Source organism: Mesoplodon bidens, assembly GCF_964165515.1.
Source record: "Mesoplodon bidens genome assembly, chromosome: 11".
Lineage (NCBI taxonomy): Eukaryota > Metazoa > Chordata > Mammalia > Artiodactyla > Ziphiidae > Mesoplodon > Mesoplodon bidens.
The window spans coordinates 36,848,143-36,867,143 of NC_138167.1; the positions used below are offsets into that span (position 1 = coordinate 36,848,143).

The window sequence follows — 19,001 nt, forward strand, 5'->3', positions numbered from 1 at the left end:
CCTTTGTAGGAAATTGGAAAATAATGACACCAAAGAGATGATGATTCGTGGTCCACCAACGTTTTGTCTTTAAGTCTTCAAAATAAGCATCATGGGTGGTGGGTGTTGCTTAAAGAAAGGACATCTTGAAGTCATTTCTGTTGATCTCAAGATAGTGCTGACTTTTTGCTGGAGCCTATGATAAGAAGGGAATGTAGCTACTGATATAGTTGCTTACATAAAAAAAAAATTGAACCTTTTGACAGAATGATGCTTCTGAACTCAGGAAACACAGTTTTTCTCAGTTTACTTTTAGAGGAATTGGAGGTTTTATTTATATTTAGTAAACAAAGCATTTGCCTTTGAAGAACAAAATGAAATATTTAAGTTGATAGAGGTCAAGCTTTTTAAAGCCAAAATAAATTGAGAAGAATCAGGTCTTTCTACTAAAGCTGTACTGACTCAGGAATTTGAAATAATATGAAATATTGGATAGCAGTTGTGTGTTTTAAAAAGGCAATGGCTTTAATTAAAATGACTATCATCTGGATAATAATCAGATATCTGACCAAATAGGCTTCCAGGGTTGGGGCTGCTGTCTTCCCTCTAGGTTGCTGTTTCTGACTTTTTGACATTTCGTCAGTGTCATTCACAAGCTGTATTCGCTTGAAATGGCAAAGGAAGTCCACCCTTGATTGTTCTTCACGGTTCCCTGGCTTTGATGAGTCATTGCTGGACAGCCTTCTCAACCAAGTGCTGATAAGAATAGACACACAATAGAAAAATAAAACAACTGAGGGCTGAAGCAGAAAGAGCTGGGACTCTGCTGTATTTAGCTGTGTGACCTTGTGTAAGCCACAGTATTCCTGGGCCCTGGGTTTCTCATGCATAAAGTAAAGTTTCTAGGGTCTCTTGCTGAAGTTAGGTCAACTTTGGAATTTAATATCCCTCAAGAGAGATAAGAGATATACAGCGCATTCAAGGGACAGTGATTCGTGATTTATGTAATTATAGTAGCTTTGTTGACTGTTGGAAAATAGCAGTGGCAGATGAGTCAGCCTGGCATGTAGCTTTCGGAGATCAGTGATGCTTTTTTTGTTAAACTTATGCTTTAGTCAGGTTTTTTTTTGGTCCCAATATTCAGGGTGATGCCAAGTTCCAAAAATAGAAGCTCAGATCTCGTTCAGAGGACATTGTGGAGGGGACGGTTGTCACGAACTTGTTTTCCTAGCCGAGCCTCCACTTTGGCTTTCCCTAGGGAAGATGTTAGTGGGTGACCACGGGGGTATAACATCACCATCCAGCGAACCATCCGCCCCAAACATGTTGCTTGGAAGTCACTGTCAGTGACAGAGAAGAGGCAGGTGGTATTTCAAATCTCCTTCCTCTGCCTGGTTTGGTTCTCCAAAAGTCCATGTGAAAGGGAAACTCCAGACAAATGCATGTTCTGTATTAGGAGCTCCAGCTGCAAACACCTGGACTAAACGTGGGCTCCTCTAGAGACAGGCAGATCTGAACCATCCACCCTTCATCCTTCCTCTGGGTGCCTTCTCCAGTAGCTAGAGAAGCAGGGAGAGAATCCCCTTTCTCTCGGGCACAGACCCGAGCTGGCCTAATCTGCTAATTCCGTGCTTCCCCACACAGTCCAGCTGGTCCTCCCACCGACTGATGCAAATCCCCGTGTATAATAGGAAGAGGTTGGGCTGGAGGTCAAAGGAGGCCTCACTCTGAATCCCAACAGCGCTCCTTCCTGCTTGTGGAACTTGGGATAACTTACTTAGCTTGGGCAGCAAGCATAGTGGCACTAATAGTCTTATGCAGGTAGTGTGTGTCTTCATCGTGTCATCAAGAATTGCACTGTATTCTTTTTTAATTGAATTTTTTTTTATTGGAGTACCGTTGCTTTACAGTGATGTTAGTTTCTGCTGTGCAGCAAAGTGAATCAGCTCTACGTATACATCCGTCCCCTCTTTCTTGGATTTCCTTCCCACTTAGGTGGGAAGTCTTACAGCACTCAGATCTCAATTTGCTCTGTTTCCTGTTTGATTGTAGCGTGTATACAGTTTTCAATACTGAAAGCCATTTGATATAAAAAATGGTGACATTTGAATAAGGTCTGCAGTCTGGTTGACAGTGCTGGATCAGTGTCAGTTGCTTGTTTTGATATTGTACTTGAGTGATCTAAAATGTTGCTTTCGGGGGAAGTTGGGTGAAGGGTGCATGAGACTCTCTATACTATTTTTGCAGTTTACTCTGAGTTTATAATTATTTCAGAATTTAAAATTCTTTATAAAAAGCCATTTGAAAATGATCATCTTCTAATTAATTGTTAGGAGGGAGTACAACAAGACTGAGTGGTGTATATACCACACTTTTAAGGTGGATTTCCATCTATCTTACCTTATTTTGAAAAAAAGCATCTTTCTTTCCTTGCCACTGAGTCTGTATCCTCCACACTCTGTCACCTACTGTGACACTGTTGAAATTTTGGAAAGAAAACACAGCCAATGGCAAATCAAGGAGAGCTCTCTTTCAGGAAAACTAATTTAGCTGCCGCTTACTTACTTAATAAGAAAATGGTGCCGAAACCCAAGAGTTCATTCTGCAGATAAAGGTCTATGAATGATGTAGCATGTTTTTCTGAAGCATTCCTGTGCTCAGAACATTAGTAATTAGGCCAAAGAATATCAACATGCCAGGAGATCATAGGGCCACACGTACAGATCAGCATGCCCTGTAGTCTGTTGTGATGATGCAACGTGAGGAGTATTATTCTACATGAGAAAAGATAAAGGAGTGAAGATAATTTTAAAAGAATAAACCTGGGCTTCCCTGGTGGCGCAGTGGTTGAGAGTCTGCCTGCCGATGCAGGGGACACAGGTTCGTGCCCCGGTCCGGGAAGATCCCACATGCCGCAGAGCGGCTGGGCCCGTGAGCCATGGCCGCTGAGCCTGCGCGTCCGGGGCCTGTGCTGCGCAATGGGAGGGGCCACAACAGTGAGAGGCCCACGTACCACAAAAAAAAAAAAAAAAAAAAAAGAATAAACCTTTGATCCATTCACTTCTCTGTGTGTAAAGTAAAAGTGGTCATGGCAGTCATGAAATACAGTTCTCTGTTCTCTTGGATTTTAAAGTGTGCTGTAAATTACTGCCTTGTTCTTTGATAAGATTGATGGTGGTTTTGCTCTATCACTTGGAGAAATGCAACAGAATTCCCTGAGCCAGCCGTCTGTCTTCAATGTAATTGGCAAAGAGAGTGATTGTCTCGAGTGTTTTGACTAGAAGTGGATTGGTGGGGTTGATCACGTCTGTCAGACACCTGCGAAGGTGAGCTGACCTCAGCACATTGCTTTAGCAAATGTTTTAACATATTCTAGTAGAATTAACATTTTTAAAAAAAATCCATTTACTCCACCAAGCCTGTAAGGTCCTGTGCATTAAGTAGGGCATTCGTTTTGTGCCATTTGTGAAGCCTGCCTGGGCTGACCTGAGGGACTGGGCTCTCAGCTCTCCAGACATCACTCTGTCTGACCGGCTTTTCTGACTTCTCCTCCAGGGTTATCAATGCCGGGAAGAGCACACACAATGAAGACCAAGCCAGCTGTGAGGTGCTCACCGTGAAGAAGAAAGCAGGGGCCATTACCTCAACCCCAAACAGGAACTCAGCTAAGAGACGGTCCTCACTTCCCAATGGGGAGGGGCTGCAGCTGAAGGAGAACTCGGTAAGACCCTCCTTCATCCCCTGTTCTCGGGTGAGAGGAACATGCGCGCTGTGGCCCCGTCGTGGGATGTTCAGAATGGAAGAGAGAAAAGCCATGTCCCCAGAGTTAGTGGAGTGGCAGGTCTGTGCTCACGGTATCACACCGTCACAGCGAAGGTGACACATGGAGTTAGGGAGAGCTGGTGTTGAATTCCCTGGCGGTGCAGTGGTTAGGACTCCGAGCTTCCACTGCTGGGGGCCCGGGTTCCATCCCTGGTTGGGGAGCTAGGATCCTGCAAGCCGAGCAGCATGGCCAAAGTAAACAAACAAACAAATAAATGGAACAGCTGGTGTTTAGGTTATAAACCTTTAAAGTAAAGAAAACACCCATATCATATATGAGTTTTGCTGCAAGAGTTAGTTTATATGTTTGGTGGTTTTCAAGAAGCCACTTCAAGGTTTTTGTGAAGGAGATAGTCCCTGCAAGTCTCTCAGAAGCAGTGGGAGGAACTCTAGCCATCGGCTTGCAGCTCTGCTATGCACGACTCTGCCGCTCTCCTCCCCTTGCCTGCCCCTTAGAGTTGCCCAGTTGGAGCCTTGCTTGATGCTCTTCCAAATTAATATTTGTTTCAACTGGCCCAAAGCCCTTGCATCCTATGGGGCAGCCCTGCTGACTGAATGCCCTGTTGACAAACCACAGAGCATTTCTCCTCTTTCCAATTTCTGGAGAACAAAGCAGACATCCTCGGAAAGTTCTGAAGAAGCTCTCAGAAAAGTGTAGGGAATAGTCAGCACTCTGTCGATCAGCAGATTTATTCCTACAGAAAAGAGACATTAAATGGGATGACCCCAGTGTGACTATTTATTTTAATGGTCTTAGGATATTTTTGTATGTAAATTTTTATAGGATTGTAAAGGATCTAGGAATCTCTTCTCAGTCTAAGTGATAGTGTCTTATTGCATTTACGCTTAGAGAATAAGAGTACTGATTTATTTTGTTAGCATTAGTTCAACTTAGGGTTAGAAAACACAGTGACCTATGGAGATTCATCAGTTGTACTTGCTTTCAAGGCTGAAGGAAGCACTGATTAGGCCTCTCCCAAAAAGCGAGAGTCAGGGACCCAGATGGGCAGGACAAAATAATACTGGTTAAGTGCATGATCTCTGGAGTAAGACGTTTCAGAACAGTCCATTGCTTAAAGCTGTTCAATTTGGGGGTAGTTATTTATTCTTTGAGCCTCACCCTTTCTCTTCTCTAAAAAGGAAGAATAATGTAACTACCAAATACAGTGGAAGAGGCTAGTTGCAAGTAAGAAATCCAACAGTCCATGTGAAGTCTTGAGCCAGTGTCATCATTAATAAATCCTTGATCAATGCTAGTGATTATTATCCTAAAGTCAGTTCTACTTCTGTAATCCTCTGCGGATCATGCCCACTGAGTTTTCATTCATCTGTAAACTGGAGATCCACAATGTCTTTTGTACCTTCTTGATGGGCTTATTTTGAGGATTGAGTTTTTATGGAGAAGGGCTCAGAAAATGTGAGACATAGTGATAATTGGATATGGGTGCCAGTGACTTAATGTTGCTCTTTCCCCTGGCAGGTCTCCTCTGCCACTGGATATAAAGTGATTTCTGTAAAACTAAGTCAGTGTTGACATTTGGCTGAAGGCCTGTGGGTGATGGCGTTTTCCCTTGTTGCTATGTTCCTCCTAGAAGTGGAACCAGGAGTAACTTTTTACCTTTCTTTCCTTAAGAACAGTGAAGCCAGTGCATAAGCCCTTTAGGATGGAGCCAGGGCCCTCCTTTGTGATGGCTCTGAACCTCTGTGGGGTCCATGAGCCACTAGCAGGCAGCAAGGACATGCCATGCAGAGCCGGCACCTCTCCCCCTGCATTCCTGCTTTGGCCACAGCAGCTTCACTTCTACCTGCCTTATATATTAGGCTCCTTATTAGAGTTTAAGGCAAGAGCTGTGCTGCCTTTTTCCTTTTTTTTTTTTTTTTTTGCGGTACGCAAGCCTGTCACTGTTGTGGCCTCTCCCGTTGCGGAGCACAGGCTCCGGACATGCAGGCTCAGCGGCTATGGCTCACGGGCCCAGCCGCTCCACGGCATGTGGGATCTTCCCGGACTGGGGCACGAACCCGTGTCCCCTGCATCGGCAGGCGGACTCTCAACCACCAGGGAAGCCCCGCCTTTTTCCTTTTAATTGTGGGAAATTACACATAAAATAAAAGTTACCATTTTAACCATTTTTAGGTGTATAGTGCAGTGGCATCAAATACATTCATATTGTTGTGCAACCATCAGTGTCATCCATCTGCTGACCTTTTTCGTCTTCCCAAACTGCAACTCTGTACCCATTAAACACTAACTACCCCTTCCTTCTCTCCCCCTTCCCCTCCCCGCCCCCCATCCCTGGCAACTACCATTCTATTTCCTGTCCCAGTGAACTTGACTACTCTAGGGGCCTCCTATAAGTGGGATCATATAATATTTGTCTTTTTATAGTTGGCATATATCACTTATCATAATGTCTTCAAAGATTATCCATGTTGTAGAATGCATCATAATCTTATTCCTTTTTAAGGCTGAATGATATTCTGTTGTGTGCATATGTACCATTTTGCTTATCCATTCATCTGCCGATGGACACTTGCTTTCATTGTCTATTGTGAATATTACCACTATGCACATGGGTGTTTGAATACCTGTTTGAGTCCCTGCTTTCAATTCTTTTGAATATACACCCAGAGTGGAATTGTTGGGTGATACGGTAATTCTGTTCAATATTTTGAGGAACCACCATGCTGTTTTGCACAACAGCTGCACCATTTTACATTCCCGCCAGCAGTACACAAGGGTTCCAATTTCTGCACATTTTTGCCAACACTTGTTAATTTGTTTTTCTAAAATAATAGCCACCCTAATGAGTGTGAAGCGGTACCTCATTGTAGGTATGTATTTCCCATGATTAGCAATGTTGAACATCTTTTCATGTGCTTCTTACTTGCCAGATGTATCTTCTTTAAAGAAATGTCTGTTCAGGTCCTTTGCCCATTTTAAAATTAGGTTGTCTGTTTCATTGTAGTTGTTGGTGCCGCTTTCTAAAAGCTTGAAAAGCATAATCTAGTGTGCCAGGTGACTCACTGAGTGCGGGCTGTGTTCCCGGAACTGGATGCTGAGGATTCATCAGGGAATAAAACAGACAACGATCCCTCCCTACAGGGAGCTTGCATTCTTTGACGGCGACAAACAATTAAAATATATAGCATGGCAGATAAACACTACTGAGAAAAACAAAGTAGGGAAGCAGTAATAATAGGAAGCGTGTGGCGCAGGGTGGTTAAAGGAGGTGTCAGCTGTAACACTGGGGCAAAGACCGGAAAGGGCAGCTGTTGGGAGGAAGAGCAGTCTGACATCCTAGGCAACTGTAAGGACCCTGAGGCAGGACCAGGCTTGCAGTTTCTCAAAGAATCTGCCAGGAAGCCCATGCGTCTGGAGCAGACATAGGAAAGCCTGGATTGCAGGTGACGTTGTCAGAAAGGTTATAGAGGAGTGAGACAAAGTGGCAGGACCTCAAGGCCGTTTTCGGGACTTTGGCTGCTACGCTGAATGAACAGTTTGCTAGCAGAGGTCACTGGATATACTGCTTAAAAGAGGCCGGTGATTTTTGCCATCTAAAGACATCCCTTAACTCAGATATGGTGGCACTGAGGAAAGGGCAGCGACAGCATAGGGCCCAGGGCAAGAAAACATCCGCAGGAGACAAGTAAGGTGGGTCTCCCCCCTTTCCCCCTGTGATTCTCTTCCTTCACCCAGCAAATGTGTGCTGAGCTCTGAGTCTGCACGCTGGGCCCTGGGGCTGAGGAGATGAACTCAGTCCAGTTCCCATCCCCCTCGAGCAGAGTTGGGGAGGGGAGGAAGGGTCGATCAGCAGAAGCACTACAGTGGAGTGAGTTTTAGGAGAAAGAGAAAAAGTCCAGGTTGTGTGGACGCCTAGCTCAGATTGGCCCCTGGTGGTTTGGGGAACAGTGGAGGGGATAGGCTGGGTCAGGTGAGGGAAGGCTCCCTGGAGAAGTGACATTTGAGCTGTTGGAATTAACCAAGCAAATAAGAGAAAGGGGAGCTCCTGACAGAGGGAACGTGCAAATGCAGAGACAGGCTGGTGTGAGAGTACGTGGGTCATGTCTTCCCATGTTTCGGAGCATGTGTAGTCACTTGGAGGGGAAGGAGACAGGAACAGCAAGCAGGTGTCACACGTGAGGGCCATTGAATGCCCTAATAAGCTGACACATTTTAACCAGTGACTTTAGACAAGGGCATAACGGACTCACGACAGTGGGGAGGCTGACTTGGAAGACGAGGGGAGCACACCTAGAGGCTGGGACACGTAGGAGTCTGGCTCGTGCAGAAATCTGGGTGAGAAATGATGAAAGCTCAAAATAAGGCAGTGATTAGAGCAAGGGGCAGGCTCGGAAGAGATGATGTGAGAGGTACTGCTGAGGTGACCAGGTGACCAACTCTGTGGGGCAGAGGTGAATGGGAGATGCCAGGTTTCAGCCACTGGGTGCTGGTCCTTGAAAGTGGACCCCTGGGGCAAGCACAGGTTCAAGGTGAGGAGATGGGGGGAAATGGCGACTTGGGTTTTGAGGATGCTAACTTTCCAGGGGGGAGTGTTTTGTAGGAAGTTAGAGCTGAGGGATTGGAGCTCAGAGCAAGTCTAGGGGGGCTTAGAATTCAGGAGTTACAAGCCCAAAGGAATTCCAAGAAGAGAGGGGAATTGTCAGGATGAAAGAATGGCAAATACTATTATAAGCAAGAAATACAGCAACAGGATAAATAATGGCATCATTATTTCATTTGCAAACAGAGAGCTGACAGGCATGAAGGGTGGTGAAAGGAAGATGCGTGGACTCTCTCCAGAATACATGTGATGAATTTCTCCCTCCTTTTCGACCTCTTCATCCCCAACAGACTTCGTACAGTCAAAATAAATATTTCCACAAGACTTCTTTGACGTATAATATCACCTTCATCTTACTTGGAGATTGAAGAAAGCCTAAAGTTTCCTGTAAGATCACATTAGATTCACCATGAAAAGAGGAATTATCACAGGAATTTTTTTATATGTTAGAAACATGGGAGGGACTTCCCTAGTGGTCCAGTGGTTAAGACTCTGCACTTCCGCCACGGTGGGGCGCAGGTTCGATCCCTGGTAGGGGAACTAAGATCCCGCATGCCGTGCAGCATGGCCAAAAAAAAAGAAAGAAAGACCAGTGATGTGCAAGGAATTCAATTCAGCAGGAGCCTAACTTTGTATTTGATAACATAAGGTAGTTGGGTAGCAGTGAGATGATTATTTATCACTACAGATAATTATTTATTTATTTTTTAAAATTTTATTTATTTATTTACTATTTTATTTTTGCTGTGTTGGGTCTTCGTTTCTGTGCGAGGGCTTTCTCTAGTTGTGGCAAGCGGGGGTCACTCACTATCGCGGCCTCTTCCGTTGCGGAGCACAGTCTCCAGACGCACAGGCTCAGTGGCCATGGCTCACGGGCCCAGCCGCTCTGCGGCATATGGGATCCTCCCAGACCAGGGCTCGAACCCGTGTCCCCTGCATTGGCAGGCAGATTCTCAACCACTGCGCCACCAGGGAAACCCACTACAGATAATTATTGATTGGTATAAAGATTATAAGACAACTTAAAATTTTTTTTAACTTTTTATTTTATATTGGAGTACAGTTGATTAGCAGTGTTGTGTTAGTTTCAGGTGTACAGCAAAGTGATTCAGTGATACATACACATGTATCTATTCTTTTTCAAATTATTTTCCCGTTGAGGTTGTTACAGAATATTGAGCAGCGTTCCCTGTGCTCTACAGTAGGCCCTTGTTGGTTAACCATTTTAAATATAGCAGTGTGTACCTGTCAGCTTTAAGCCATCCGTCATGCCAACTTATAGAGAATTATTTTATCCTATAGTACAAGTAATTGTGTAGCCAAATTAATCCTCCTGTTTTAAAACAAACTTAAAAAAGATTTTGGTGGATAAAATAACATACACTCTGTTTTGCTTCTCGTAGCTTCCACGAGGCATTTGCTGAAGGAGCATTGTTTCCTGTATTTGGGTGAGCTCTTGACAGCAGCGCCTTACTTATAAGAAAGAAAATACAAATTAATTTCAGGTTCCATCTACGTATAAAGGAAAATGTCAGGAGCAGAAGAAGCCATGTTCGAGAGAAGTCATAAAACTTAAAAGGAATACAAAGAAAAGAGTTCCAAGGTGTTCTGTGCTATAGTTTTTTAGCCTCAAGAAATGCAGTGGGATATGGTGAATTACTGATTGTATTCTCCCTTAAAAAATACTCGGCAATGGATCTAGTTTTTTCTTTTTAATTTAGAGTTTAGTGATATAATTAGTGAAATAAAGAAAGAAGCATTTCTCTTTTGAGGAATAAGGAAGAGAAGTTTTGAGATCTCTGGATATGAAGTGGCTACGAAGGAGAGAAGGATGTTTTCTGTGACAAGTTGGGGGTGGACTTTTCCTGTGCCGGCATCACATTGGGTAGTTGGTGTCTGAAGAACCTTTAGCCCACAGTCAGGCAGGTAGGAAACCGATACTCTGTGGCGATGTGCAATTCTCTCAGCATTCCTGCACCTCTGATTATTTGTTTGGGGACATAGGGTGTATAGCTAGGAAAGAAGAGAATCTAGAATGCCAGCATTTCTGAAAGACATTGTCATAGAATCGTCCCTTAGGGAAAATGCTGTAAGCTTGTTGAGGGCAACACCCTCTCCCCCAGCATCCTCCTGCCTTCCTCCTACTGAAGCCTTTTGAATTCACCTGATCATGACTTGTGGGAACTAATCACCATTACTAGGTTTTCTTTCCTTTAATTTGAAAGGTGTTAAGAAGTCTTTATTTATTGTACTGATTGCCACCGCAAGTGAAAACAGCTTTTCCAAGAGCTTTTGTTTTTCAGTTCCCAGGTACCTAGTCATTCTAGGAATGGGATAAAAAGAGGACCATAGTTTATCGCTTCTCTGGAGAGGGAGAAAGAGTTCACTCTTAAGGGCATCTTATAACCTTAGTATTAAGATGATCTTATGTAAGATGTGTGGGTGGGAGATAGGGCATTGTGGCAATAACCAGGACATTCTCCGCCCACATCTGACTCCCTGTTTTGAAAGAGATTATTTTTGGCTTAAGACGGATCTTGTGGACACACTCATTCTAAGTCTTATTTCCTTCAGAGCCCCCTTATGTTGTTTTAGTCAAAACAAATCAAAGTATGTGGTTTCAGTATCTGTTAGTTCAGTGTCTAATTACAATAACAGGAGATGGCTGTGTCCGCATCACGGCCAAGTTCATCAGCAGGGAAGAGGAAAGCTGATTATCTTTCTCAGCAGAGGATAGGGCAGTACTGTGGGAATTCCAGGCAAATAGGATCAAATTGGGGTGGGGAGAGGTAAAAAGGAAATGAGAAGGGGTGATTTCAACTCTCTGGAGTGAAGATTTGCTGTTCTTTTTATCTGTTTTCTGTAAGAAGGACTCAGTCCCCCCACCAGCCCCCAGAACATTAAATGAAGGTTTCCCGTGGTTCCATAGTGGCAGCCCTTCTGGGGCATTTGGCCACGTTTGGCTGTCTGCTTCCTGCAGCGATGTCAGCTATACAAAACAATAGGAGCGTCCTTTTATTTCTCTCATTGTGTTTATTACTCTAAATTTTCCCTCTCAACTAAGGTCTTTGTTCTGAGCATGTCAAGAAAAACATAGCCTTTCCATTTATCTACTTAGATTTTTTGAAGCAGGCGTGCAGTGGTTTCTCTCAAAACTCTTATCTCTTAGTTCCAGGGATTAGAACTGTTGCCAGTGATTAAGAAGATTAACTTTACAGCTAGGAATTGTTCAGGCTGATGTCAGTTAGAATAACTTTACAGTTCTCTCCTCAGTGAGTGTTGATTCACTCTGAAGACCAGGTTTGACCAAGATGTACATAGTTGCTGAGAATGCAACTCAAACTTGGTTCCTCAATAGATTTTCCCACTGTGGCAAATCTTAAGGCTAAAGGAAAATAAATGGTGCTGAGATGGAAATTTCTCCTTGTTTCACTTGTAATCTGATTTCCTCAGAGCTTTAGGTGGGAAGAACATTGGCAAGAGCAGTAAGCTCTTGAGATTTTCTTTTCTTTTCTTCTTCTTTTTTTAAAACCCAATATTCGGCATTCATGTGCCAGACACAGCACTGATCTTAATGCTTTGCCAATATTAATTCCTTTAACCTCATAATACATAAGTATGTACTATTCTTATCTTTATTCTACCAATGAGGAAACTGAGGCACAGAACTGGAAAGTGTGGAGCTTGGGTTCAACCCAGGCGGTCTGGCCTCCGAGCCTATACACACTGGTAACATGCTGCCTCTTTATCCTTTAGCAGCTGGGAAATATGGCAGGAAAATCTCCTTGGAGAAGTATGAAATGAAGGAAGAACAACTCCTAATGTTGAGATGTATAATTTCAATATAATTTGATGCTAAAATTTTTCTCATTTCCATTGGGATTTCTGTTTTGAATGAGGAGTTATTTAGCAGTCTCCCCGGCGACTCAGAAACTGGATAACAGCTCTGACTGATTCAGGTGAAGAACACAATGAAAATGAAATTGTTCATCATCTTATTGTCCTTACAGTCCATTTTTTTCTTGCTAAATTATTGAAGACCATTGTTTGCCTGAAACCATGGCAAGTAGAAAAAGCCTTCTGATTGAACAATAATGAGTGCCTTGGGGCTTCCCTGGTGGCGCAGTGGTTGAGAGTCCGCCTGCCGATGCAGGGGACACGGTTCGTGCCCCGGTCTGGGAAGATCCCACATGCCGCGGAGCGGCTGGGCCCGTGAGCCATGTCCGCTGAGCCTGCGCGTCCGGAGCCTGTGCTCCGCAATGGGAGAGGCCACAACAGTGAGAGGCCCGCATACCGCAAAAAAAAAAAAAAATGAGTGCCTTGAGTTTGAATCCCAGCTCTGCCACTCACTAGACGTTACCTTGTGAAAGTTAGATGACCTCTCGATGCCTCAGTTTCCTCATCTGCTAATTGGGGGTAATAGTTCCTACTTCATAAGATTATTAGAATTAAATGAGTTAAAAATATGAAAAGTGGGACTTCCCAGGTGGTGCAGTGGTTAAGAATCCGCCTGCCAATGCAGGGGACATGGGTTTGAGCCCTGGTCCGGGAAGATCCCACATGCCGTGGAGCAACTAAGCCTGTACACCACAACTCTAGAGCCCGCATGCCACAACTGCTGAAACCTGCGTGCCAAGAGCCTGTGCTCTGCAACAAGAGAAGCCACTGCAATGAGAAGCCCGTGCACCGCAACGGAAAGTAGCCCACGCTCGCTGCAACTAGAGAAAGCCTGTGCACAGCAACGAAGACCCAATGCAGCCAAAATTAATTAATTAATTAATTTTTTTAAAATATGAAAAATGCTTAGAATAGTGTTTGGCATGTAGTAAATGCTCAATTAATATTATCTGTTGTTATTCTAACAGTGGAGTTTGCAGCTGCATTTCAATATTATTTCGCGTTACTTGTGTTTCTACTGTAAACTAATTTAAGGAGAAGCTTTTGAGGTATAGAATAATAGTTTGCGAACATTCCCGAGCTAATTTTTGAGTCTAGCATAAACCATAACACAACTTAGCCAAAACGATCACCAACTTTATACTTCCCGTCTCTCAGAAATTTTTATTTAATAGTGTTTTTATGTATGGAACTAAATTGCCATTTAAAAACAAAAACCAAACATACTTATCCCACATCTTATTGTCTCATGAAGTGGAAGAATCGAACCAAAGAAATCTGTGTTTAATATTATCAGATCCTGAGAAGGAAGCAGTGCTCTTTTACGTATATGAGAATAAGAGATCTTTCTCATTAGGGAACAAAATATTGGAATAATTTAGTCAGAAAGAGAAGTATGTTAAGAACAAACAAACTACCTCTGCTGTATGGGCATGATTCCAAGTGGACAGCAGTAGAATGTGGGCCCAAGGAAGGACTTGTCACGAAGTTTCTCCACATCTCAGCTTCATCATCAGCTGATTTATTCTTCTGCCTCATACTGTGTTGCTGTGAGATCACATGAACTGGTGGTTGAAAGCTCTCTGGATGAAATGCCTAAAAACAGATACTCTAATTCTGCATCATCATCCTTGCTGTGATACCTTGAAGCCTGGCCAGAAACTTGGTGGAAATTAAGTCATATAGTAGCTTATAGTGGGGATCAGAGGAGTATGTCCGCTCTCTGTTTCCCTAATGGAAAATAAGTAATCCCTCTTCTTGGGCAAGAAAGGAGGCAGGCAAGTGCATACCATGTTCATACTGAGCCTTTTCTAAAATTGACCAAAGGATTTAACTCAAAGTGGGATTTGCACATTTGTGATATTCCTTTCATGCTGTCCTCAGGTTATCTGAATACCTGGTGGGTTGGGACAGGGAGTGGAAGTTGAGGGTAAAATTAGCGGTGAACCCGTGTCTTCAGGGAAGGCAACCCGGAGGATGAAACCACTTCTTCCTGTAAGACAGCTGTTTTCTAGAGTAGCCATCTCCAAGCCATCAGTTAAAGACAGTTTTTTTGAGTATATACCCTTAATATATGTGTTCATTTATTGATACATAGCCGTACTACTGAACATCCATCTAGTATATATTTAACAATTATAAAAACATGTTAAGGATTTAAAATATAATATAAAGACAATAAAGATGAAAAGGCAACATTTTAAAATATAACAGCTAACAGTTACATGGTGTTGATTATATGCCAGCCATTGTTCTGTGTGTTTTTCATGCAGTAACCCATTTACTGTCTTGCGAAGAGCAGAGACTTCTTGTTTCCATTAGCTTATATCTCAAGGCACAGTTCATCATTAACAGTAGCAAGTATAATTCCATATTTCAACTGTCTCCTTGAGCACATCAGATACTTTTGGCTAGAATGGTTATTATTATTGTCAGATATGACTAGTTGTCATTGCTTGGAGTGGGAAGTGCCAGGTGTGACATGTTCTTTTTTGCTCATGTTTTCTATCAGCAGTTTCTTTGCAGGGATTCTTAGAAACCTGTGCTCTATTTTGTGAGGGATAATTGAGTTAAAAACTTCATAATATAATGTGCAAGACCACTCCATTGGGAGCACATGTACCCAGGAATAGGTCGCAATAAGCCAGAGCTAACAGAAGCGCCAGGGCACCAATGCTCCATCATGTCCTGGAGACCTACCGACCCCGTGAGGGTGCCAGTGTCAGCCTGTATGAGAAATACTAGCCAAGGTTAATTTTCTTCTTCCACATTAAGTGAAACCCTATGAAAGAATTTCTAATTCTAACGTTCTCTTACACGCGGACTGAGCGTTTTAAGCTCCCCCTCGACTTTGCGTGCTCTCTTGTGGAAAGGGCTCATCTGGAAGGGAGAGCGGTGAAGCGGGCTTGCAAACTGTGAGCGCTTGTGCGGTGGGTATGAGATGCAAAGCCTGGTTTCTTTGAGCTGGTAGCAGTGTGTCAAACCTCATTCTTCGATATTCTTTGTGTTTCCTACCTGACATCTCAACACCTCTGTCGGGCTCCACAGGAAACACTTGAGGTTTTCTCTAGAATCTCCCCTTCTTTGTCAGCATGCTGGAAGAGGGGCTGCCTCATTGTCTCCTACATGGCTCACGAAGGCTGTTTTGCCTGTGGGTCCCCCAGAGCTGAGGGGCATGTGATGTGGCTCCTGTTTCAATAGGGCTAAAACCGAGGCTCTGGCTTTTCGACGTCCTTGCTTAGCTGTGCTGGAGTTACAACTGAAGCTGCATGGACACAAGCTGCTTGCCTTCGAACTTATTTTAGCTTATTGTTCGGTGGATACATTTCTATTTGGTGCAATCTTATACTTCTTGAAAGGCCCAAGGAACCCTTCTCACTTAAAACTTACTAAGTTCTGGCATGATATATGATCATGAAAATGGGAAAAAGAAAATAAGCAATATGATTAAAAAGCAGTTTCTAGAACTTTAGAGAAAGGAGGATATAACATTGAGCCTACTTTAGTGAAATCCTAAAAGAGAAACTATGAACTTTAAACTCCCAATTTGTTACCTTCTGGAATATTCCTTAGTCTTATTGGAGATGTATTCCTGAAAAGGGGTGGGAATGTGTGTGTATTATAAATTACGTAGAAGGCTATCTTTTTTTTTTTTGTAAAGGAAATAACTTAGAATGCAACTGGAAAACTTTTTTTTTTTAAATTTTCATTTATTTATTTATTTTTATTTTTGGCTGCCTTGGGTCTTTGTTGCTGTGCGTGGGCTCTTCTCTAGTTGCGGCCAGCGGGGGCTACTCTTTGTTGCGGTTCCCGGGCTTCTCATTGGGTGGCTTCTCTTGTTGCAGAGCATGGGCTCTAGGCACACGGGCTTCAGTAGTTGTGGCACGTGGGCTCAGTAGTTGTGACTCGTAGGCTCCAGAGTGCAGGCTCAGTAGTTGAGGCTCACGGGCTCTAGAGCGCAGGCTCAGTAGTTGTGGCACATGGGCTTAGTTGCTCCGCAGCATGTGGGATCTTCCCGGACCAGGGCTCGAACCCGTGTCCCCTGCACTGGCAGGCGGATTCTTAACCACTGCGCCACCAGGGAAGTCCCAAAATTCTTATTTCTTAAACTGCTATATTGCTTTGAAAAAATAAATATGAATGAAAAAATACATTTTCTCCCTTCCTTTCTTTGTATATTTAGTAGTTATTGAGCTTTTTAGTAGCTACTGAGTAGTTCTATACCAGGGACGCCCTGGAATGCCATAGTGAATGAGACACACGTGAGTGTCCGAGTAGGCGGATACAGACACGTCTGGCAATTCCACACCAGTGGGATAAACACTGTTGTAGGGGATGTACAGGGGCTGAGGTGGTCCAGGCAGGCTTGGTGGAGAGGTGATGCTTCCACTGAAAACTGAAGGATAAGCAGTTCTCCAAGCGGAGGGCCAAAGATGAAGGCAGAAGAAAAACATGACACTTATAGTGTTACAGGTGAGGCGGAGTTAGAAGAGAGAGGACGAGAACATTCCTGACCACTGACAGGAGCAAGAGAGGAGCAGCAACTAGATCATGCAGAACCCGTGAGCCCATGTGAGCATCTAGAAGACGGAAAAGTACTTTAAGAGCAGTAGGGGGTGACTGAAGGTTCTATGCCATGACGGAATACAGGTGTATTTGCAATGAAATTGCAGATTTGCGATGCTTTAAAAGCACTGCGTTCATGTAACTTGGAATTTTTCAGTCCTCCCTCGTAGATTCTCAGCCCCAACCCCAGCTGCCTTATTCCCAGCTCAGACCCCTGACATCAGTGTAGTCCCTTGATGCTGGTGTGACATTGAGGAGGTGTTCATTCCTCAAGTTTGTCGGATCTGACTTTATGCCTCAAACCATGCACTCTTATCTGAAAGCAGCTGATGGCACCGTTTCGAGTAAAGAAGAGGGTGAGGGAGAATCGGGCCCTCGTATCCATTTCAGAATAAATGTACGGCACGTCCTGTTTGATCATGATACTTTCAAAAGTAGATCTGAATTCTCTGTTAATGTCTCGGTCCCATTTCAAACACCATATGCTCACCCCAACCTCATATTTTTCCTTGAAATGTCTCATGAAGTCCTCTCTCCTGGCCCAGTGGTACTACCCTGACCTAGGCCCTCTTTGCCTCAGGGCAGACCTCTGTGAGCCCCTTAAATTCTGGTGCTTCCTTTTCGCGGTGCACCTGTGGAACGCGTCCGCATCAGTGCTCCCTCGGCCCGGCTCTCAGCACTTTCAGGGGCAGAGGCATCTCATTACTCCTCATGCCCCAAGGCAGCCAACTGGGGCTCCTGGTCTGCCTTGCTGGACTCCAGAACCTCACCCGGACCTGAGCCTAGCCCTCAAGGTCGGCCTTAATCAGGTCACTGTCCACATGGGCCTCCATATATATATATATATATATTTCTCTTTTCACCTACATTGCCTATTAGTAGCTCCCTTTTCGCAGAATATTGATTCTTTCAATCCACCGTTGCCCAAGCACGTGGACAGACAGTCACAGACAATATGATGAATGCTGCAGTCAGCGTGGGCACGGGGCAGTGGGAGCTTCCAGGAGGAGGTGACAGTTAAGGTGATTACTAAAAGACAGGTCGGGGGGAGGCGGAGCGGGAGGGATAGTCGTGGTCTGCTGTGAGCTGCAAGCATTGTAGTTTTGTGTGGGTGGGATTTGGGGTAAGAGGTGGAATGTGGAGAGAGAATCAGAGCCTGCAAACCCGGGCTCATAGCCTGGAGTCAGCCTGCAGGGCAGGTTGTTAGGCTGGTAAAAGACAGTGATCAGATTTTGTGTTTTTTTGAAAAACTCAGGTTCCAGAGTGTAGAAGTGCATTCCTGAGCCAGGTGTCCATCAGGGCAAGCTTTCCCTCCAGCGCTGGGTGGAGTGTGGGGGGTGATAGAGCGTGGACTCTGATCCCAGCTGCATCGTTTAAGAGATGGTAACCTGGATTGGTTACCCTCTCCGTCCCTCATTTTCCTCCTGTAAAACGGGGATAGTAACCACACCTCATAGGGTGGTTATTCATAGGAATGTAGTAAGGATTAAATGAGCGAATATTTGTGAAGCATTTAGAATATCGCCTGTCAAATGATGGGAAGGGTGCTCTAGGCCCGTAACTGGCTGTGTCTGTGCCTTTGTGGTCTTTTAGACTCTAATAGCTGAGCTGGCATCTGAGTGTGTGGTGAGAGCCCGCTTTGTCGTTATTTCCCCACGCAGTGTGTCACTCACTTAAAGTTTCTGCCATAGGAGGACAGTGAAGATTTTGAAATCTCTTGATGGGCTTGGTTTTATCTAGTTCCAAGGCTTTCAAAATTTTACTTTAAACTGTCAAATTCTTTTATCCAAAGTCTTTTGCAAAACCTTGATGTTTATAACTGATGAAACTGTGCTGCTCTGGTTGGAATAATAGTCATAGGGGCTCATCACTTCAGCAGCCACTAACCTTCCTCTTTCCTAAGGTACCTGTTCAGAACTAAGGAACACAGTTTGGATACCACTGGTCTGGTCAGTTTAGGGAGATGTAAGTGACTCATCCAAGGTCATACAGTGAACCCATGGCAGATTTGGGACTAGAATGTAGGTCTCCTGATGGCTTAGCAGCCCCCTTTCCTTTAGACCAGGGGTTCTCAACTGTGACTGCTTGTTAGAACCCCCTGGGAAGCGTTAAAGAAGACGAATGGTGGGGCGCCACCTTCAGAGACACTGCTTTTAACGAGTCTGGGCTTGGCCC

At 44.1% G+C, this 19,001-nt stretch overlaps 1 protein-coding gene across 2 annotated transcripts in view; it reads left to right on the forward strand.

Moving 5' to 3' along the window:
- PPM1H (protein phosphatase, Mg2+/Mn2+ dependent 1H) overlaps nt 1-19,001 on the forward strand; it is a 270,221-nt gene that overhangs the window by 91,864 nt on the left and 159,356 nt on the right. For both annotated transcript variants that reach the window (XR_014017051.1, XM_081249010.1), the window contains exon 2: nt 3,535-3,700. Coding sequence is in view for 1 of the 2 variants with exons in the window: in XM_081249010.1 (XP_081105136.1) it covers nt 3,535-3,700 (166 nt within the window). In the remaining variant the exon portion in view is untranslated. The remainder of the gene's footprint in view (nt 1-3,534; nt 3,701-19,001) is intronic.